We start from the raw sequence: 22809 nt of genomic DNA, 5'->3' as shown, positions 1-22809 counted from the left end.
TTAAACTTTTTTAAATTAATTAATACCAATAACTTGCTTTGAAAGTCAAATGGGATGCTAAGTCACACACAAAGCTAAGGAAAAAAAGGGCCCAAGACTGGCTTGACTTAAGCTAACCCCTTCGGCTCCATCCGCCACAATCTGATCCAAGCAGCAATGAACCACTATCACATCTCAAATGACATCAAGAAAATGATCCTCAGCTATTTCAACACCATCAGGCTGTGATTCCATATTGCCAACTTCACAACAGAGTGGCAGTTTGTAGAGAAAGGGATTGTAATAGAATTTACCATTTCCCCCATCCTGTTCCTAACGGGAATGAACGTGATCATTTCCCTGGCTGGAAAAGAAACAAACAATGCAGGAGTCCAACAGCCAGCAATTGGCATTTATGAACAGTTTAACCATCACCACGCCAACAGATGTTTAAGAAAGATGGGTCCAAGCACAGCTTGACTATAATAGGGCACACTCAATTAAACCACTCACTGCACCTAATAAAAAAAAAAAGCCCATCACAGAACTCTGGCGACACTGTAATAATAGTGAATGCATTGCACAGCAAGGGAAGTCACCAAGGAAGGTCTGATAGTATCACTGAAATCAGAAGAACACAGGGAGTTCACACTGAAGGCGCTATTAGCGTACAGTCAGGGTGGAAGAAATTCACAAAACTGTCTTGAATCTGGAAATTACTATTTAATTTTTGACAGTTCATAGAAATTTTGAATCCCCGAAGTCTTCATGTCACACTCCTGTTCTGTAGGTGGCGGTAATGTGCCTTTTAAACGGGTTTGCCACCCGCCGAAAACGCCGAAACAGAAGTAGAAGAGAAGACGAAGAAGAAGAAAACAGTGCGCTTCTTAGGTGCAAATTGGATAGTTCTATTTACTATACCGTAGCTGTCCTGTATATTACCACTATTCTTTTTTGTATATTAACATCAAAATGCCAGCTGAAAGTCTGAGATGGGAGACGCTGGAAGCTTTGAAAAACTCACCGAAAGCAAAAATCAAATACAGTCCAGACTGGCTTGAAAAGGGGGAGGTAAACGAAAATGTCCTTCAAAGCCTTTTTAAATATGCTTGGTTACTATACGGTTATGCCGCTTATTTATTTAATTAATATTGGTTAAATAAAATGGAAACTCTTTAAAAACCTTCCTACATTAATCTGTAACAATATTTTATGCACCGCGTAAAGGTACATAAAATATAGTACTTGTATAGATAAACTCAATAATGAAAGCTTCACTGTTTTCTGAACATGAGTTCGTCCTCAGTTCTACATTAACAGGGTACTACTATTGCTGCTGCCGCCTTAATGCGTTTTTGTAGATAGCTTAATTTTTTTTTGTTTTTTTTTCCAGGACATTTTAGCAGGCTGTAAAGAGGTAACCAGCCTGTCTCCTCTCTCTGAACAAGTTCTTAAGAGACTGAGCCCTCGGTCTGTGCTGAAAAGTGGTTCCTGCTTGGGTTCCGTGATCCCTGATGCTAGTACATCTGAAGATGGCCTCATCTCTAGGTCATCTGCTGTTAAAATGTCACCACTGCTGCTCACTGTTGAAAATGAGGTGAAGGTAAGAGCTGCTACGTTTTATTCTGGTTCTATCTAAGAGCAATGCGGTCAGGTGTCTATATTGTCATGTTAGTCAAGTCCATACAGTACAGTGATGAATATGTATTTGTTTTATGTGTTCTTTCTGCTATTATATGCTAGGTGGCTGATAATAAATCAGAGAATTTGAGCTCCACTGTGGACATGTGCAGCAGTTCACCACCACCCATCTCCTTCCTCTCACCCAAGCACACTCGGATGGCTGGCTGCATCCGCATCTGTGAGAAGAAACATTGGGCTAAAGCCAAGGTGCTTTGTGGTCAAATGAGTGCAATAAATTGTTACTATGAAGTGAAACTGTTACGATAAGAGCAGGATGAATCTAAAAGTGTGCATAACTACTCAAGAATAAATTAAGTGTTTACAGACCTGCAGGACCTACAGAACAGTGCCTGAAATGCACTGCTATGCAATATAGCATGCAACTGTGAGGAATTTACTTACCTAACTTTGCCTAAGACACCTAATCTGAGATTAGTGATACAGAGAGAGTAGTGATAGTAACTCTGATTCTTTCAAACCATTCAAACAAAATGAATAAATTTCTCGGAACTAAATCAGGGCTTCACATAGGAATTGATATTCATAAACTGTTAGATATTATGATGTTCCAGTGTGGTGCAAGCTTACAACTTTGATGAAAGTATTACTTTGTACTCTTCGGCAGTGCTGATATTTTGTGTTTCCTTAAGTTAGGGTGTAATGATTTATAAAAGGTATGACAGTTATGAAGGCATAACAATAACTGATTGATTTTGACTGACTTAAATTTTGTCCAAGAAATGATACATCATTATCATTATTTAATAATGTTGCCTCTTTCTCCATTTCCAGGCAGAGCTGAACCTGAGGCAGGAGCAGCAGGACTGTCTGGTGGCTGGTGTTGCCAGTCGGGAATCAGAGCAGCTTAAACGCTTTGAGGAGTTCATGGAGCTTAAGCAGAGACAGGAGTACCAGAGCATGAGGGACATGATGGAAAAGGAGTATGTACTCTCTGCACAATCTGCCATTTAAAATGGGAGTAATATAACCTATGGTAATTCTTAGTATATGGACTTAGACAATTAATAGTTGTATACAAATGATAACACTAAGATAATTCTAATAAGCTTTGTTGGTCATTGTTTTCCAACTTACAAAAGAACACAGGAAAGCCTTGGACGCCAGGAGAAGTTAAAGGAAGAACACAGACATAGAATGAAAGTAAGTGTGAAAAATTAACCTTTAACCAGAGAGAGAGAGAGAGAGAAAGAATCTATCTATATATATAGATATATATATAGATAGATAGATAGATATAGTATTTTTTTAATGTAGAAACATTTAATTTCACTATTTTTGAAGGCATCTGTGCTCTACAGCATTTCTTTGCATGTGCCTAAGACTTTTGCACAATACTATATATATGTAGAATTCACAAAATAAAAATCTATAACAAAGTTTCTACCAAAAAAATAGGGTGCCTAAGACCTTTGCACAGTACTGTATATACATTATATACATATAAACAAACAGGTGAAGTGAATAATATTGATTATCTTGTTACAATGGCACCTGACAAGGCGTGGGATGTATTAGGCAGCAAGTGAACAGTCAGTTCTCGAAATTGATCGAAAAGGGCCAAATTGTGACCTCTAGACGACTGGGTCAGAGCATCTCCAAAACGGCAGGTCTTGTGGGGGTGTTCCCGATATGCAGTGAGATGGCACAAGGATGCACTGTGGGAAGAAGGTAAGCCGATAGAGGCAGTGTGATGTTCTATGCAATGTTCTGCTGGGAAATCTTGGGTTCTGGCATTCACGTGGATGTTACTTTGACACGTACCACCTACCTAAACATTGTTGCAGACCAAGTACACGCCTTCATGGCAACGGTATTCCCTAAAGGCAGTGGCCACTTTCAGCCTGCCACACTGCAAAAATTGTTCAGGAATGGTTTGAGGAACATGACAAAGAGTTCAAGGTGTTGACTTGGCCTCCAAATTCCCCAGATCTCAATCTGATCGAGCATCTGTGGGATGTGCTGGACAAACAAGTCTGATCCATGGAGGCCCTTACAATCTCTGAACTTACAAGACTTAAAAAAGATATAAAAAGTCTGAAGTTGATTCCAAGCATTGAATTTGCATTTGGTAGCTGTTCATGAGAACTCTCAGTATGTGGTCCAAAGAGGTGTCAATGCAAGTGAAGGAGGCCATCATTAGGCTGAAAAAACAAAACAGACCTATCAGAGAGACAGCAGAAACTTTAGGAATGGCCAGATCAACAATTTGTACATTCTGAAAAAGAAGGATTGCATTGGTCAGCTCAGCAACACCGAAAGGCCTGGAAGACCACGGAAGACAACTAAAGCGGATGAATGCAGAATTCTTTCCTTGTTGAAGTAAAACTCCTTCACAACATCTAGCCAAGTCAAGAACACTTTCGAGGAGGTAGGCGTATCATTGACAAAGTCTACAATCAAGAGACACTTTTGTGAATGTAAATACAGATGGTTTACCTCAAGATGCAAACCACTGGTAACACTCAAGAACAGAAAGGCCAGATTATACTTTCTAAAAACCTCTTACAAAGCCGGCCCAGTTCTGTAACAAGATTAACTTGTACCGAGAAGAGAAGAGTATGGAGAAGGAAAGGTTAGGCTCATGAAAGCATACCAAATCAACTGTCAAACATGGTGGAGACAGTGTTATGGCATGGGCATGTATTGCTGCCGATGGAACTGGGTCACTGGTGCTTATTGGTGATGTGACTGCTGACAGAAGTAGCAAGATGAATTCTGAAGTGTATAGAGCTATACTTTCTGTTCAGATTCAGTCAAATACTGCAGAACTGATAGGACGGCGGTTCACAGTATAGATGGATAATGACCCAAAGCATACTGCAAAAGCAACCCAGGGGCTTCCTAAGGCGAAGAAATTAAATGTTCTTAAATGTCTGATGACCTCAACCCAGTTGAGCATGCTTTTCACATACTGAAGACAAAACTAAGGCAGAAAGACCCACAAACAAGCAGCAACTGATGGCATCTGCAGGAAAGGCATGGCAAAGCATCTCAAGGGAGGAAACTCAGCATTTGATGATGTTCATGGGTTCCAGATTTCAGGCAGTCATTGACTCCAAAGGATTTGCATCCAAGTATTAAAAAATAATCCTAATATTTATGATTGCTTTATTTATTACTTTGTCCAGTTACTTCTGAACCTGGGAAAGTCTACATTTCAGTCACATCTTGATTGTTTCATTTCAAATCCATTGTGGTGGTGTACAGAGGCAAAATTATGAAAATTGCGTCACTGTCTAAATACTTACGGACCTGACTGTATATAGATGTATAGATGTGCCTGAAGGTGGTAGATTGTCCTTGCAGCCCATCCACATCAAGGTTTGGCCTGTTGTGCATGCGGAGATGCTTTTCTGCTCACCATGGTTGTAAAGAGTGATTTATTTGAGTTACCATAGCCTTCCTGTCAATTCGAACCAGTCTGACCATGGCATGGTTGTTGTAGCCAGACAGACTGGTTTGAGTATTTCAGAAACCACTGGTATTTTCATGCTATAGAAAGTCTATAGAGTACTGCAGGCAGCAACACCTGGTAGATGAGAACGCTAAGAGGAGAATGGCCAAAGTCAGTGAGAAGCTTTTTATGTGTGTCTGCATGGTTTTGTTTGTTGCGCTGTTACCACGTGCTTGGCTGACTGAATAACTGCATGAATGAGAAGGTGTACAGGTGTTCCTAAGTGTAACTTTTTTTTAACCAAAGTAAACAGGTATTGGATAGTATAATGCAGTCAGAAGTAGGATAAAACTCTTTTCTGTTTAAGTAGTAAAACTAGTTATGTTGTGCTCCATACCTTGTTGAATGGCAATAAGACAGCTAACATTTGGAATCTCCTTTGATCATTAATATGAAAAACAGCCTTAATGCTCATGCTGAAGTTGTGAGCTGCTCTTTCTTTGTCAGATCCTAAACCTGCGGCTGCGGGAGGCAGAACAGCAGAGGCTGAGGGAGGCAGAGCTCGAGCGGCAGAGGCAGCTGGAGGGCAGGGATAGGCTGAGAGCACTCAATGCCATTCAAGAGGAGGTGCTTAGACTCAATCAGCTCCTGGAACCTGAATGTTACACACAAACAAGCCCCACCTTGGACTATACTTCTTACGTCACCCGGGGCAACCAACTTTGTTCACAGGTTTCAGAGGTGGTACGCACTACGACTGAAGTGAGTTGTTATTTTTCAGGAGTTTTAGTCTTTAGTGGTTGTTTATGGAGAATGATTTGAAAATTGGGCCTTAATGATGCATTCATAAGCATTCCATAAATCTTTGATAAGGAATATTGGAAGATGAATGTAAGAATTGTGTCAAAGTATTTATGATGTATGTTGCTTTGTCTTTACTTGAAAGAAGAGAACCCTCAATTATCATTATGACTTGACTTCTTGAGAATGTTGTATCTGTAATTCCTTTAATCTTGTCTTGGATGTTATTATTTTGTCTCTACTAAAAAGCACATTCGTGAAGATGTACATCTTCAACAACTAGTGAAGAGAATTGCAGTAATAATTTTGATCAGACCCATAATAATAAGTTAGGGTTGTTCTCACTTATTTCTTTCATGTAAAGACAAAGTTACATGAAACATTAATGTCACCGTAAAGTTCTGGTATAAACCTTTCATAAATTATCAAGCATTGCATTATGGACAGAGTATGCAGAGTTTATGAATGTGTAAAGGCTCTATGGAGATGCTCTTCAGACAAGTGTTACTTAACAATATTTCCAAATTAATCAATAAGGCATTTTTATAATGGGATTTTTTTTTGTATATTATAACATTCCATATTATAACAGTTTATAGTTTTAAAATATTGCACACCATTTTTAAGTATATTTTGTAGTCAAAATTTACAAAAGAGTTTCACATATGCCAAAAATATGTGAAAATGCCAAAACAGAACACGCACACCTCCAACCTCACTCCCAATGATATTGGTGATATTAAGATGCAACCAAATAATCAAATGGAGGCTGCCAGACTCTCCCAGGTTTCTAACTATATTGAATGTACTAGCTCACCAAACCATAGTTTAACTGAGAGAAACTCTTTCTTTTTGCAGAACAAAAGGATATGTTTTTAGTTTTGAGAAAGGAATAACTACAGTTGCTGCTGGGCATAACTTAAATATTGCTCTGACATTCTGGAAATAATCAAGAGAGGTTCTGGTTTTAAACTTGTATTCAGTAAGGTTGAGAGACCATCAAAAATTTCAACCCAGGAAACTTGCAGTTAGGGCAAAGTACAGAGTTTTGGGGAAGTGATGTTTCTATTAAGAAACATGTCACAGAGGGCGAGGGAAAGCTTAGTTCAATTTACCTGCTTGAAAGAGCAATGAAATTATAAATATTTATGTAAGAATTTGTGCATATGTAGAGTATGCATGACATGAACTCTGTGTGCTGTACAGGGACAGTTTCCAACTGTTGAGGACATGACTGTGGTAGAACAGGCCCTACAGGAAATGAGAACACTGGTTAGAGCCATCCAAGAGGAGCTTGCTCAGGCACAAGAGAAAAAGAAGAATGAGCAGGAGGAAGAAGAGTATAGGAAGAAACAGGCGGAGATGAAACCCCAGCAAGAAGAACAGAAGAAAATTGCAGCATTATCTGTTAAAGAGAAAGCCAAAAAACAAGGTAAAATCAGGACTCGTACAGAATCTTGTCTAAATTCCTAACTACACTATATTACCAAAAGTATTCGGTCACCCATCCAAATGATCAGAATCAGGTGTCCTAATCACTTGGCCTGGCCACAGGTGTATAAAATCAAGCACTTAGGCATGCAGACTGTTTTTACAAACATTTGTGAAAGAATGGGCCGCTCTCAGGAGCTCAGTGAATTCCAGCGTGGAACTGTCATAGGATGCCACCTGTGCAACAAATCCAGTCGTGAAATTTCCTCGCTCCTAAATATTCCACAGTCAACTGTCAGCTTTATCATAACAAAATGGAAGAGTTTGGGAACAACAGCAACTCAGCCGCGAAGTGGTAGGCCACGTAAACTGACGGAGAGGGGTCAGCGGATGCTGAAGCGCATAGTGCAAAGAGGTCGTCGACTTTCTTCACAGTCAATTGCTACAGAGCTCCAAACTTCATGTGACCTTCAGATTAGCCCAAGTACAGTACGCAGAGAGCTTCATGGAATGGGTTTCCATGGCGGAGCAGCTGCATCCAAGCCACACATCACCAAGTGCAATGCAAAGCGTCGGATGCAGTGGTGTAAAGCACGCCGCCACTGGACTCTAGAGCAGTGGAGACGCGTTCTCTGGAGTGATGAATCACGCTTTTCCATCTGGCAATCTGATGGACGAGTCTGGGTTTGGAGGTTGCCAGGAGAACGGTACATTTCGGACTGCATTGTGCCGAGTGTGAAATTTGGTGGAGGAGGAATTATGGTGTGGGGTTGTTTTTCAGGAGTTGGGCTTGGCCCCTTAGTTCCAGTGAAAGGAACTTTGAATGCTTCAGGATACCAAAACATTTTGGACAATTCCATGCTCCCAACCTTGTGGGAACAGTTTGGAGCGGGCCCCTTCCTCTTCCAACATGACTGTGCACCAGTGCACAAAGCAAGGTCCATAAAGACATGGATGACAGAGTCTGGTGTGGAGGAACTTGACTGGCCTGCCTGTCCTGACCTGAACCCGATAGAACACCTTTGGGATGAATTAGAGCGGAGACTGAGAGCCAGGCCTTCTCGACCAACATCAGTGTGTGACCTCACCAATGCGCTTTTGGAAGAGTGGTCAAAAATTCCTATACACACACTCCTCAACCTTGTGGACAGCCTTCCCAGAAGAGTTGAAGCTGTAATATCTGCAAAAGGTGGACCGACATCATATTGAACCCTATGGGTTAGGAATGGGATGGCACTTAAGTTCATATGTGAGTCAAGGCAGGTGACCGAATACTTTTGGTAATATAGTGTACGTATTCCTCCTTAAAACCTATTCTTGAACCTTCTGAGAGGTTAAAATCTATTCTTGAATCTGCTGAACTTTTAGTAAGGAATTCCTAAATTAATGTGAAGGCCAGGGTCAACCCCATTGCTAAGGATGACAGCATGTTTCATGAATGAATATCAACAATGATGGGCTGATGGAATAAATGGAAGTCTAGTGCATGAAGTTTTGCTGGCAAAATGTAAGCGTAGCCTAAACATGGGTGTTAAATACAGGATTAGTATTTTATTTTGGAATTAGTTGGAGCAGATATTCCCAATCCAGGTCCTGGAGTAGCCCCTGTCCTGAACATTTTAGTGTTTTCCCTGCTCCCAACACACCTGATTCAACGTGATTAGTAATAAGCTAATTAACAGCTCTTGTTGAGTTGAAGTGGGTGTGTTAGAGCAGAGAAAACTCTAAAATGTGCAGGAGAGTGGTACTCCAGGACTAAGTTTGGGAATTAGATTTATTGTGAATTTGAATTAGATGTAGTGCCTCCATGGCTCCGTAGTTTGTAAAACCCAAAAAGAACAAATATTTGATGTAAGCATTTAGATTTTTGTGTGGGTTTTTTGTACTAATACAGACACTTTCATTCTTAATTATTTCATTTCATTTCAGGAAAAAGTGTTGAGTGTTTCTAGGATTTATATGGAATTATCCTTGTAACCAGCAGAAGAACTGATAATACTTTGGAATTGATCCAAACAGGCTCAAGGTCACAGCTAGGTCAAATGTCTGAAATAGATTTTTTTTAACAACTTCCTTCCTGTTTGTCATACAGAAATGTTACTTGCATGGTCATGTTCAGGAAATCAAGTCCCATTTTCTGGCCATTTACAATTTTTCCCATCGGTCTGTACATGTGTCCATCCATGCATCTGCCCAAGCTTCTTGTTAACATGGTATCTCAAGAACAAGTGTTCAAATGTTTGTAGGATTTATATGGAATTATCATTGTAACCTGTAGATGAATTATTAGATTATGGAATTGATCCAAACAGGGTCAAGGTCACAGCAAGGTCAAATGTCTGAGATAGCTTCCTTCCTGTTTGAAGTGCTAGAAGGACTAGATATGTTGGCGGTGGAGGCGTTGCTGCTGGCATCAAATTTGACTTGTTTTTAAATGTAATATGACATGGTGCAGTGGGTTTTTTAGTGTAACATGAAGACGAATCACTGTCAATATTCTGAAGATTCTTCTCCTTCTTCTTCTTCTTGAATGATTGTATGTTTTTTTTATTATTATTAGTGATTGCGCATTATGAAGCAGTGCACATCACTGTTGTTATCCGATTTCTATTCTGTATTATTAGGGGGCCAAGCACCGAAGGTGCATAGGCACCTTATTGTTATTCTATGTTTTCTTCTTCTTCTTCTTCTGGCTAGGGTGTCTATGGGAGCCCATAGAACCATCTTGTAGAAAGTTGTGAAATTTGGCACACTGATTGGGCAGGGTCTGCGGAACATTCTGACCAAATTTGGGCCTAATTTGAAAGTACATTTATGGTCATAACTTTTGAACTGTGTGTCAAAATTTAAAAAGGCATCCCTGGATTTCCTGGGTCGTAACGAGTTCAGTGGTTAGCATAGTAATGACCTAGCAGCACCCTAGCAACCAACTGGGTTAGTCAAGCAACCAGCTGTGTCAGCATAGCAAAAGCCTAGCAACCAACTTGAATATTCTAGCAACAATTTAATGTTTTAACATAGCCTTTTAACCTTTACATGCTTAACTGTTCATAGAAACAAAGTGGCAACACCCTAGCAACCAACTGCGTAAACATACCAAGCATCTAGCAACACTTTAGCAACCACCGCTACATTCATGCTAAGTAGTTGCTGTGCTAACCCTGTTGGTTGCTAGGGTCTTGCTAGGTGGTGGCTATGCTAACCCAGTTAGTTGCTAGGCGAACCCAACTCTTTGCCAGGGTGCTGCTAGTTCATTACTATGCTAACCATTTTGGTTGGTAGAGTGTTGCTAGGTGGTTGCTATGCTATAATAGCAATGTTAAAAAGGCTGAAACACGTATAACCTTTATATATGTTTCAGCCTTTTTAACATTTTATTGTTTACATATTAGAAGCTTTTAGCCTTTTAACCTTTACACCTTTTAAGCTTTAAGCTTAAAACCTTTAAGCTTTTAGTAAATGTTCATCTGTTTTTATACAGCCATAAATCAATCAATTCCTACTTAATCTTCAAATCAATCAGCAAAATCTCCTTATATGAACATGCCATGCGAGTTTTGAGCATTTGTTTGAGGTGAGGCCTGCTGTAAGAATTTTGTAATAGGCAGCCAATAATAGTACACAAACTGGCTGTTGGTTAAGAGTTCCAGAATGTCACAAAGGGTTAGCCTCTCTTCTTTCATACACAGCACAGCACAGGTGTGCGGGCTTGCACTTTGACAGGCATTTCACCTCAAAATTAATTCTCCGTCTATTCATTCCCATACATAAATACCACTATGCCTGCTAATTGATCAAAAGAATAAAAATAAATCCCCCCAACCTCTAATTGCCCCAAATCCCAAAACAAATATACCCCTTAATGGGTGATTCCCCAAACTCAAATAATACATACGCCATGACCTCTAATTTCACTGCAAGTAAATATAAATACCACCCTGACTGCTACTAATGGCCCCAAATCCCAAAAATAAATATCATGACTGTTAAATTTCCTGAAAGCCAGAAAAAAATACCACCTTGACTGCTTAATGCCCCAAACCCAAAAAATAAAGAAAGAAAGACCTCCATGATGTCTGACTGCCCCAAAGACAAATATAAATATAAGCCTGATAGCTAATTACCACCAAAACCCAAATATAAATAACTTTCTGCCTGCTAATTGCCACAAAACCCAAATATAATTGCTCCTTGAATGCTAATCGGAAATGTACTTTTTAGTGGTTCAAGCACAAAAAAGTCCTTTTGTAAGGACTTTTATTAGGGGTTCAAGCACGTTTTTTTTTGCAAAACCTACCTTTGCGAACTAGCCCTAGGCCGTTCGTCTGATTGGAACTAAAGTACATGTTTGAAAAACGTTTGAAGTGGGCATGGCCACTTTTACTTAAATGGCTGTAACTCTTGAACAGAACTCTTGAGCTGTTTTCACCAAAATTGACACACTTATGTATGGGCCCAATCTGAGGACACTTGTAAAAATTACTGACTGTGACCTGTTGGTGGCGCTATAACAGGAAAAAACATGAAATTGGCTCTAACTACAGAACTATTGGTCCAGTTGAGTTGAAAATGTGCATGCAATGTCTTTGTCAAAGTGGCGTATATTGAAAAACATGTCCACCATTGGCCAGTTAATTTTCAGAAGCTATTAGATACGGTTAACAAAGGCCGATCGAAGTGAAACTTGGTGGACTTGCTTGACTCGCTTGACTCATGGCCCCATAGATGTCTGAGAAATTTGAAATTAATCGGTCACTGGGGGGGGGGGCGCTATCAAGTTTTTCATGCACATAAATGGTTTCATATACCAAAGTGTTTTGCACAAACACAGGTAACTCATACAGTTTGATGGAGCTCCTCATTGTGAATAACTTTGCCTCAAGAACCATTGGAGACAGTCAAATTGTTTATTAAATGTTTGCAATTAATTAAAAAACATAGTTTTGCGAACTAGTCCTAGGTTTTTCACTCAACCAAAATAAAACCAGTGCAGGACAATCGTGTGGACTCTGTAGATCAATGATTATTAAAAAAAAAATGTTGAACTTTTGATTTACTCTTGTGATTGCTCATTAAAACGTTTGAAGAGGGTGTGGCCTCTTTAGCTATAACTCTAGCTATAGCTCTTGAATGGAATGAGATGTTTTCACCAAACTTGGCAGACTTATGTATGGGCTCAATCTGAGGTCACATGCACAATATGGCGGAACTTGGCCACATGGTGGTGCTATAACAGGTCAAAACATGAAATTGGCACTAAATATGGAACCATTGGTTGACTTGAAATATCGAAGAAAGTGCCTTTGTCCAAGCTCCCATCAGTGTCCATGAGGACAGTTGTGAATCTTGAAAAACATGACTGCCATTGGCCAATCAACGTTCAGCAGCTATTACACAAGGTTAATGAAGGCCGATATTTCTCCACCATTCTCTCCCCAAGTTGGGACGGAAATGAGGAAGCAGGAGGCAGGATTGGGAATAACTCAAGAGGCAGTTTATTCTCCGTCTTTTACTTTGGCTTTTCAGCGGTTTTATTTTCTTTCGCGCTCGCTCTCTCTCTCTCTCTCTCTCTCTAGGCGCTCGTCTCTCTCTTTTTTTTATCCTCGCCACAGTTCACTGCAACAAAGAACACTCGTTAGTAGAATTCCCCGCAGGGGTGCATACCTTACCACTCATCTCCTCCGCTCCGCCCTCCATTCGCAGACCGGCGCTCGGCCACGCCCCCACTTTCACGCCCACGTACACTTTTTGTGGCCCCATTTAACCTCATGGCTACACCAGGACCCCTTGTGCCAAATTACAGACAGATTGCACTCATCATACTCTTTCTATCTATGCTTCTTTCTTCCCCCATAAAAGTTTTTCAACACATTTTCATCTATCTCCATTCAAGAAATATATATAATAAATATATATAATATATTTATAATAAATATAAATGTAAAAGATTTACATTTATGGCATTTGGTAGACGCCCTTATCCAGAGCGACTTAAAATAGTGCTTTGAAGTCTATCAAAAATACATTCTGATATTGGCTCGCTAGGTCACAAATTAGGAATACCATCAGTCCAAACCTCTGTTGGGGAGGTGCATTTTTTTTTTTTTTTTTTGTGTGTGTGTGAAAGTGCTACTTTAAGTATTTTATGAAGAGGTAAGTCTTTAGACGTCGTTTGAAGACTGCCAGTGACTCAGCTGTTCGGACATCTAGGGGAAGTTCATTCCACCACCTTGGTGCCAGAACAGAGAAGAGTCTCGATGCATGCCTTCTTTGTACCCTGAGAGATGGTGGGACCAGTCAAGCAGTGCTAGAGGATCAGAGGGAGCATGGTGTCGCTCGAGGTGTGATAAGTGCTTTGAGATAAGTGGGTGCTGGTCCGTTTTTGGCATTGTAGGCAAGCATCAGTGTTTTAAATCTGATGCGGGCAGCTACAGGAAGCCAGTGGAGGGAGCGCAGCAATGGGGTGGTGTGGGAAAATTTAGGAAGGTTGAAAACCAATCGTGCAGCTGCATTCTGGATCAGTTGCAGAGGACAAATGGCGCTCAGAGGCAGACCTGCCAGGAGTGAGTTGCAGTAGTCCAGTCTTGAAATGACAAGGGACTGAACAAACACCTGTGTGGCCTGTGAGGAAAGAAATGGACGAATTCTTCTGATGTTATAATGGAGAAATCGACATGAGCGTGTCAGATTAGCAATGTGAGAGGAGAAGGACAGTTGATTGTCCATGGTTATCCCAAGGTTGCGTGCAGTAACCAAAGGTGAGATCTGAGAATTGTCTAGGGAAATTGCAAGATCCTGAGATGGGGATGAATTACCTGGGATGAACAGCAGTTCAGTTTTGGTGGGATTAAGTTTCAGCTGATGAGCTGTCATCCATGATGAGATGTCTGCCAGACAAGCTGATATCCGAGCAGAAACATGAGAGTCTGAGGGAGGGAAGGAGAGGATGAGTTGAGTGTCATCTGCATAGCAGTGGTATGAAAACCCATGTGAGGATATGACCGCACCAATAGATTGAGTATAGAGGGAGAACAGGAGAGGAGTCTGCGAAGAGCAGATGTGGATCCCCTCCATGTCACCTGATATGAACCAGGTAGGAAGCAAACCATTGCCATGCTGCACTACGAATTAAAAATGACGGTTTGTCAGCTGAGAGTTGACCAAGGGCCAATCTTGTGTGTGGGCCTGCACTTTGACACAGACAGTAATTTCAGCTCAAAATTAGTCCTCTGTCTATTCACTCACATGCATAAATACCACTATGCCTGCTAATTACCCCCCCCCCCCCCCCCAAAAAAAAAAAAACGACCTCTAATTGCCCCAACGCCCAAATTTAATGGCCCACTGACTTCTAATTGCCCCAAACCCAGAAATCCCCATTACTGCTTAAGACACCCAAACCCCAAAATAAATATACCCCTGAATGCTTAATGCCACAAACCCAAAAAATAAATCCCTGCATGATTTCTGATTGCCCCAAACGTGAACATAAATACCACCCTGACTGCTGCTAATTGTCCCAAAACCCAAAAATAAATAATACCCTGACTGCCATAAAAACCCTAAATAATACTCCCATGATCTCTACTTGCCTCAAACCCAAAATTAAATACCACCTGACAATTTTTTGCCCAAAAACCCAAAAATAAATAGCCCCCTGACCTTTAACTGCACCAAAGCAAATATAATAAATATAGACGGTGAGTAAATGACTGTGTCCTCATGGACTTCAAGAAGTTTTGTCTAAATCACCTCTAGGGGGCACTATAATTCACAAGTTAGTATAGCTGTTTATAACTTTTGAACCATTCTATCTGCAATCAAGATTCTTCTTTCTCTTGATTCTCAGAAAGGTGCCAATAGTTTGTCATGTAGATAATTTGTAATTTGCCAAACAGCAAGTCAGCCATTTTGAAAGTCCCCCCCCCCCCCCCTTTTTTTTTTTTTTTTTTTTTGCCTCTTCTCCTACAAATGTTGTCCAAGCATGAGGAAATTTGGATTGCAGCATCGTCAGGCCAGTCCAAAAAAAAAACCTTGTTCTTAGGATTTTCAATGTGTGAGATGCTTCATCCATAACCTGCAAATTAATTTGATGAATTATCATACAGCTGTCAACAAAGAAATGTCACAAAAAAACATCCAAGCTCAACCAAGATCACCCCAGGCCATGTGGCGAAACATGTTATGGTCTGATGAGACCAATTCCAAAAGGTATAATAATACCATAATTACAAAACGTATGTTTGATGGGGAAAAAAAAATTCACCAAAAGAACACCATATCCGCGGGGCAGCATGGTGGTGGCAGCATCATGCTTTAGGGCTGCTTTTCTTCAGCCAGAACTTGGGCTTTTATCAAGGTGGGGAGAATCATGAATAGCTACATATACGAGTAGATTTTAATGAATAACCTTCAGGTATCTGCTAGTAAGCTGAAGATGAAAATCCAACTAAAAATCTGTGGGCTGACCTGAAGATGGCTGTGCACAGGAGATGCCCTTACAGTTTGATGGATCTAGAATGTTTTTGCAAGAAAGTGGGAAAATATTACCAAGGCAAGATGTGCCATGCTGATAGAATCTTACCCAAAAAAGACATCAGAAGGTGCTTCAACAAAATATTAGTTTAGGGGTATGTACACTTATGCAACTAGATTGTAAAAAGTTTGATTGTTTTTCACTTTATTTGTATACTTTGCAATTTCACAGTAAAGATGAGAAGGTCTGACATGATTTATCTTAGTTTCATTCTTTTACTTCACAAAAACCTGTCATTTTAACAGGGGCATGTAGATCTTTTATATCCACTGTACATTTTGTGTGTTAAGTCAGTTAGGGTATCTACTTAATTTCTGTAAAATTTCATTTCAAAATATAGCTTACTCTGAATGTATCAGAATGGAAAGGCCAATACTTTTCTTTTTGCTACACACTGAAGACGTTTGGATTTGAGATCAAAAGATGAATGAGACAATAGATCAGAATTTCAGTTATCATTTCCTGATGTTTACATTTAGATGTGTTAAATTAACATGGCACCTTTGGTGAGCAAAAATGTAGGAACAGATATTCTTAAAGTAAATAACATAATATTTGATTGCATTTCTCTTGCTTGCAGTAAATGCATCAAGCCGGCGACCCACTAACATCATCATATTGTTACATTCTTCTTTTCCAGGCTTGTACTGCAGCTTCTTTCAGTTGTTGTTTGTTTAGAGGGGTATCTCATTTCAGTCTCCTGTTCAGGAGGTGAAATGTATGCTCAGTTTGGTTGAGGTCTGGTGATTGACTTTGCCAGTCTAAACCCTTCCACTTTTTTCCCCTGATGAAGTCGTTTGTTGTGCTGGCAGTGTGTTTTGGGTCATTGTCTTGCTGCACGATAAAGTTCCTCCCAATTAGATTGCATGCATTTTTCTGTAAATTGACACACACAATGTTTCTGTAGACTTCTGAATTCATTCTGCTACTACTAGCATGTGGTACAGCATCAATAAAGATTAGTGAGTCAATTCCAGAAGCAGCCATGCAAGCCCAAGCCATGACACTAACTCCACCTTGCTTGACCGTTGAGCCTGCATGTTTTGGATCATGAGCATATCCTTTCTTTCCCCACACTTTGGCCTTTCCATCACTTTGGTAGACGTTAAACTATTGTGGCTCATCTCTGTATTTCTTTGCCAGTTCCAATCTGGCTTTCCGAATCTTACTACTGATGAGTGGTTTGCATCTTGTGGTATGGCCTCTATATTTCTGCTCTCAAAGTCTTTGAACAGTGGATTATGATAGCTTCACCCCTGCTCTGTGAAGATTGTTGGTGATGTCACTGACTGTTTGGGTTTTTCTTCAAAGTTCTCCCAATGTTTCTCTGATCAATTGCTGTTGTTTTCCTTGGCAGACCTGTTTGATGTCTGGTTGTTAGTATACCAGAGATTTCTTTCCTTTTCAGGATATTCCAAATTGTTGAATTGGCTATGCCCAATGCTTGTGCCATGGCTCTCATTTATTTTCCCTCTTTTCCCAGCTTCAAAACGGCTTGCTTTTTTTCTCATAGACAGCTCTCTGGTCTTCATGTTGGTTTATCAATTTTTAACAGAAAAAATTGACAGGTGAAACCCAGGGCTCAAATCAAGAGAAGACATTGTGTTTTGGGTCTGTTTAAACAGTCAGTCTAACTGGGCAAACCTGGACATCATGAAACTTGAAAAATGTGTGGGTTCAAACAAAAGATGTCATGCTCTAATTTGTGTAACACTACCAGAAAATGAAAGCTGAAATTCTGATCTCATATTCATCTTTGTCCTTGCCATTCCAATACTTTTGGAGAGGACTGTAATAGCTAAGAGACATTTATTTCAGCTTTTCTTTACTATATCAGATGTCAGTGGGTCAGAAGTTGACAGAACTTTTTTTAGTTTTTGATGGCATTGCCTTTTAAATTGCTAAACTTGATCAACTGCAAATGTAAGTCTGGCTTTCTTATGCCAGTCTTGGAGTAGGAGCTTCTTCTTTGCGCAACGGCCTTTCAGGCCATTGTGATATAGGACCCTCCTAATGGTAGCTGAGGCCTCCAACTCCTTGATCACTAATCTTTGGCATTGAGTTCTACTGGTTTCCGGAAGTCTTAGCAGAGTTGCCTGGATTTTCCCTTGGTATCAAGGGCAAAAGGCACTGGCTATAAGTACAGCTACAGGTTAATTCCCGATTAAGTCAAATTATGACAATTTGCTAATCAGAAGCTTCTAAAAGTCATTACATCAATATCTTAACTGTAAATCTAAATAAGCTACTCCTGCAAAATAAGTGACAGGATACCTTGAAAGCTCATTGTCTTTAAATGCATCAAATACAAGATACCTTCAAACCTCATTGTCATTACATACATCAAACACATGAACTTGATTGCATTGTTGGATGAAGAAATGTAATGTTTTCAATTGCTCCAGGCCTGCAGACTATAGCTGATGACAGCACCTTGAAGTGGTACAAAGAACTGCAAAGTTTGGCCAGCCACTATGCCCAGTCCTTTGAAGATTTGAACAACACAAAGGATATGCAGGTCAAAAAGTCTATTAATAATAAATATAAATGCTGTGAAGCACTTTAGGTATTTGTGTGTGTGTGTGTGTGTAAGTAAATATGTATGTTTGGCTTTGCAGACAAAAAAAATGAGAATGGAGCTCCAGAAAGCTGCAACAATTCCTGTGAGCCAGATCTCTAGTATTTCAGGTCGGTTTATTGTTATCATTTTCTGCTGATCTCAGCCTTGTTGAATAGATTTGTGAAAATAATTGTGTAACCCAGTGTAAATGATTGTGTGTGAAACATTTTTTTTTTCCTTGATAACCGAATGATCTCTAGGTTCCCAACTGAAGGAGATTTTTGACAAGATTGACAGACTGTTATTAGGACGACCAGTTGTGTCTGGTGGAAAGTCAGTTTCCACATCCCTGCATCCTCATGGACTAGAATTTGTGAGCTATAAATTGGCAGAAAAGTTTGTGGTAAGTTAAAAGTATTTGTAAGTTGTTTTTAGTTAATTACTAGCGTTATTTATCTAGCTTTAAAGAAATAAATCTGGTTATTGTACATACATTTTAATATCCTGACTGAAAATGCTCATAGAAACAAGGAGAAGAGGAGGTAGCATCTCACCATGAAGCTGCATTCCCCATTGCAGTTGTGGCTTCAGGTGTATGGGAGTTGCACCCTAAAGTAGGAGACCTCATCTTAGCACATCTCCACAAGAAGTGTCCATATGCTGTTCCTCACTACCCCCCAATGAAGGATGGCACCTCCATTGAAGAATATCAACAGTAAGGATCTATCATTAATCAATGGTTTATTTTTTCATCCTTGTCTCTCGTGACAAAACAAATTGTATTTGTTCTCAGCTGAACTTTTTCTTGCTCTGTAGGATTCTGGGATATCGGGTGGATGAGTCAGGGGTGGAAGGTCAGGACAGTTTCTTAAAAAGGATGTCTGGAATGATCCGACTCTATGCAGCCATAATACACCTAAGATGGCCTTATACTAACAAACAAGGGGTATATTGTGCCTTAACATATGTGTATTACATTATGTTGTAAATTTATTTTATTTTTTTATGATCAGATGCAGTTCTCATATTTCTCGCTACAGGCTGGTCCTCATGGACTGAATCATGGCTGGCGTTGGTTGGCTCAGATGCTGAACATGGAGCCTCTTGCTGACGTTACAGCAACTCTTCTGTTTGACTTTCTAGAGGTAAAAATAATCAACTTCTTGTTTACAACTCTAAGTGAAATCACTGACATTTATGAGTAAACCCCACATATCCTTCTCTCAACATGTACAGGTTTGTGGAAATGCACTTATGAAACAATACCAAGGGCAGTTTTGGAAGCTTCTGCTCCTCATCAAAGAGGAATATTTTCCCAGGTACATTTACAGCCATGTGTGTTAAGTGAATGCAGTATTCACTTGAGACATAAACCTAAATGTTGAGAATGAAGTATCTGCTGGTGATTATAGGCAATATTGTGGAATCGTTCTTATGAGACCGCACATTACAGCTAATTACAGCTTATCTTCTCTTTATGCTCAGAACTCCAACTCATTTAAGTGACTCTGAAGGTGCATCAGTTTGTTTAAAATGATCATGTTTAAATTAACTGCATTATTTGACAGTTGCTTAGACCTATAATTTCTGCCTTTTCCTCTGATCATTGACCATCTTATATTTAATGACAGCCTCATCAGATTACATCAAAGTCTGTTTTGGTTTCAGGATTGAAGCAGTCACCAGCAGTGGTCAGATGGGCTCTGTAACAAGACTTAAACAGTTTCTGGAGGTGAGGCCCTGTCACAAACCTTTAAAATATTCAAATATTAATACGTATTAACATACCAAAGGTACATACAGTAGATGCTGTGGCTCTACAGTGGCACAACAGAAAAGCATTCACCCTATCATTGGGAGATCATGACTTTGAATCCTGGGGGTTGTTACTGCTACAGTTGGTTGTGTGTGCTCTGCTGCATGAAGCCTGATAGAAACCAAAAACTATACCATCAACTGAGCTTCAAGGATCAAAATACAAACACTCAGTAGTTATTTCTGTGCAGCTTAAACTCCATCACTGTTGCATCCTATTATAATTGTTTTGTATAAAAGTTTGGCTTGCTGGCTCTTAACCTCAAATGTCATTCTCTTATAATTATGTGATGTATTTGAAAATCCAATCCCTCAAAATGCCTTTTATTACATTTTTAATGAAGAAGAAAATCTTGTGTAGTGTAACACTTTTAATTCCTTTTGTGTATTTATTTATTACTGCCATGTGAATTCTATTACTGATACACTTCTTTTACTGTTAAGACTGTACATTTGTATTCTGTTTTGTTAAACATCATGCACAGTGCTAATGCTTTGCCTTTATTCTTACCTAGAACTCCTTAAGAAACAAGCAGATTGAGCCACCCAAAGGACAGCTGAACTCAGCCTTTTGGAGATCCTGAGGGCTTTGATTGTTCATCTGTCAGCTACCTCAGTGCTTATGAAGAATATACCATGAATCCTGACAAGCTGTTTATACTCAGCCACTATGTTCAATATTGAAGTAAAAGTGTCATGGCTTGTATTACGATCCCACAAATCCTTGCTGTGTGTGCTGCTGTGGATGTTACAAAATCAAATTATTTTGGTGTACCAAAATATCCAATCAGTTAATCATGTTGCAGCACAGCAATGCATAAAATCATGTAGATAGAGGTCGAGAATTAATGTTAATCAGTTAATGTTCACATCAAACATAGGAATGTGATCTTGGTGACTTTGACCATGGCATAGTTATGACTTCAGGTTCAGTGAAACTGGACAATTGAAAATTCAGTATGACCTGTATGACCCATGACCTGTTTCTGCAGGATATTATGCATTGCACTGCTGCCACATCATTGGCTGACTGGAAAATTGCATGAATGTGAAGAGGTACAGGTGTTTCTATTAAAGTGTCCAGTGTGTTTCATGTATTTTATTTAGCCTGTGGTATATTTTCCCTGTTCCTGGGGTTTATTTCTTGGACAAAAATGTAGATGTGTTCATTACTGATGTCACAGGATAACTTTGGAATATGTCATTAATGAAGTCATACATCACATTTATAATTTTATAATGATTACAATTTATACACTCACTGAGCACTTTATTAGGAAAACCTGTACACCTACACATTCATGAAATTATCTAATCAGCCAATCATGTGGCAGCAGTTCAATGCCTACAGTCATGCAGATACGCAGTCTCTAGAGTTTACTCAGAATGGTGCAATAAAGAAAAAAACATCCAGTGATGAGTTGAATCTGCTTTGCTGATGAGAGAGGTCAATGGAGAATGGCCAGACTGGTTCGAGCTGACAAAGACAGTAACTCATAACCACTCTGTACAACTGTGGTGAGCAGAAAAACATCTCAGGATGCACATGTCGAACCTTGAGGCAGATAGGCTACCACAGCAGAAGACCACATAAGGTTCCACTTCTGTCACCCAAGAACAGAAAGCTTAGGCTGCAGTGGGCACAGGCTCTCCAGAACTGGACAGTTGAAGACTGGAAAAATCAAGGAATTTTGATATCTGCTGAGGCACAGAGATGGTAGGGTCAGAATTTGGCACCAACAGCATGGACCCAACCTGCCTGTGTCCAGGCTGGTGGAGGTGGTGTAATGATGTGGGGAGTGATTTCTTGGCACACTTTGGGCCCATTAATACCAATCAATCATTGCTTGAATACCACAGACTATTTGAATATTGTTGCTAACCACTGGATCTGAATCCAATAGACCACCTTTGGGATGTAGTAGAACAGGAGATTTGCAACATGAAAGTGCACCTGATAAAATCTACAGGAACTGCATAATACAATCATGTCAACATGGACCAGAATCTCAAAGGAATGTTTCCAACATCTTGTAGAATCCATGCCACGAAGAATTGAGGCTGTTTTAAGAGCAAAGGGCGGCCCTACCCAGTATTATTATAGTGTTCCTAATAAAGTGCTCAGTCAGTGTACAGACTACAGACAATAGAAAACAGACTATTAACATGTCGTTGCTGGATCATCTAGATGTGCAGGAGGGCTGAAAAAAAATGTCTGATGATTAAACTTTTATACAAACATGAGATGTGGTCCTATGGCAACTGTCCTCCCACCTCTAAGCAGCAATGTTTTATTCCTTTTTTGTGAAACACAGTTTAAAAAAATACTCCTAACAAGTTTTGGAAGTGTGGCAATCAGACATTAGTCAGGGGTCAGTTGCAACCAACAGGGTTAATAAATGTACACATGGCGCTTCAGATCATCTCAGTGTTTGCAGTTTTATGACAGGGAGCGTTCCCGTACTCCAGCTGTTAACTGGCCCTGTCTCATCAATTGGAGAATGGAGGTTTGCTGTTCAACTTTTTGAGAACCAGCAAGGAATTCAGTTTGTAGTGATCACATTAAAGAAACCTAATGTGCTGATGCAC

The 22809-nt window shown here is 39.8% G+C and overlaps 1 protein-coding gene across 3 annotated transcripts; it reads left to right on the top strand.

Moving 5' to 3' along the window:
* Positions 1 to 806: 806 nt before the first annotated feature.
* gle1 (GLE1 RNA export mediator) lies at positions 807 to 22626 on the top strand. 3 transcript variants are annotated; one of them, XM_026925922.3, is made up of 16 exons: positions 807 to 1050; positions 1373 to 1582; positions 1723 to 1869; positions 2455 to 2603; positions 2763 to 2823; positions 5585 to 5839; positions 7085 to 7310; positions 18251 to 18363; positions 18464 to 18533; positions 18666 to 18808; positions 18930 to 19120; positions 19222 to 19351; positions 19446 to 19550; positions 19642 to 19724; positions 20074 to 20137; positions 20736 to 22626. In XM_026925922.3, exons 1-16 carry the CDS (start codon positions 952 to 954, stop codon positions 20802 to 20804), a joined length of 2115 nt encoding a protein of 704 aa, XP_026781723.1. In that variant the 5' UTR covers positions 807 to 951; the 3' UTR covers positions 20805 to 22626. The 3 variants fall into 3 exon arrangements, with proteins under 3 accessions (XP_026781723.1, XP_026781722.1, XP_026781721.1); XM_026925921.3 differs by having other exon boundaries at positions 19425 to 19550; XM_026925920.3 differs by having other exon boundaries at positions 19419 to 19550.
* The last annotated feature ends 183 nt before the right edge of the window (positions 22627 to 22809 follow it).

Source organism: Pangasianodon hypophthalmus, chromosome 8 (genome assembly GCF_027358585.1).
Source record: "Pangasianodon hypophthalmus isolate fPanHyp1 chromosome 8, fPanHyp1.pri, whole genome shotgun sequence".
Taxonomy (NCBI): Eukaryota; Metazoa; Chordata; class Actinopteri; order Siluriformes; family Pangasiidae; genus Pangasianodon; species Pangasianodon hypophthalmus.
The sequence above is the reverse complement of the archived record's forward strand: the minus strand, read 5'-3'. Positions and strand labels throughout refer to the sequence as shown.

What these genes read in the sequence shown, in the direction of transcription:
- gle1 (XM_026925920.3), top strand. Translation starts at nt 952, where the DNA reads ATGCCAGCTGAAAGTCTGAGATGGGAGACGCTGGAAGCTTTGAAAAAC. An exon ending in TGGTACGCACTACGACTGAA is followed by an intron (nt 5,840 to 7,084) that starts GTGAGTTGTTAT and finishes TGTGCTGTACAG; the next exon opens with GGACAGTTTCCAACTGTTGA. An exon ending in GACTTAAACAGTTTCTGGAG is followed by an intron (nt 20,138 to 20,735) that starts GTGAGGCCCTGT and finishes ATTCTTACCTAG; the next exon opens with AACTCCTTAAGAAACAAGCA.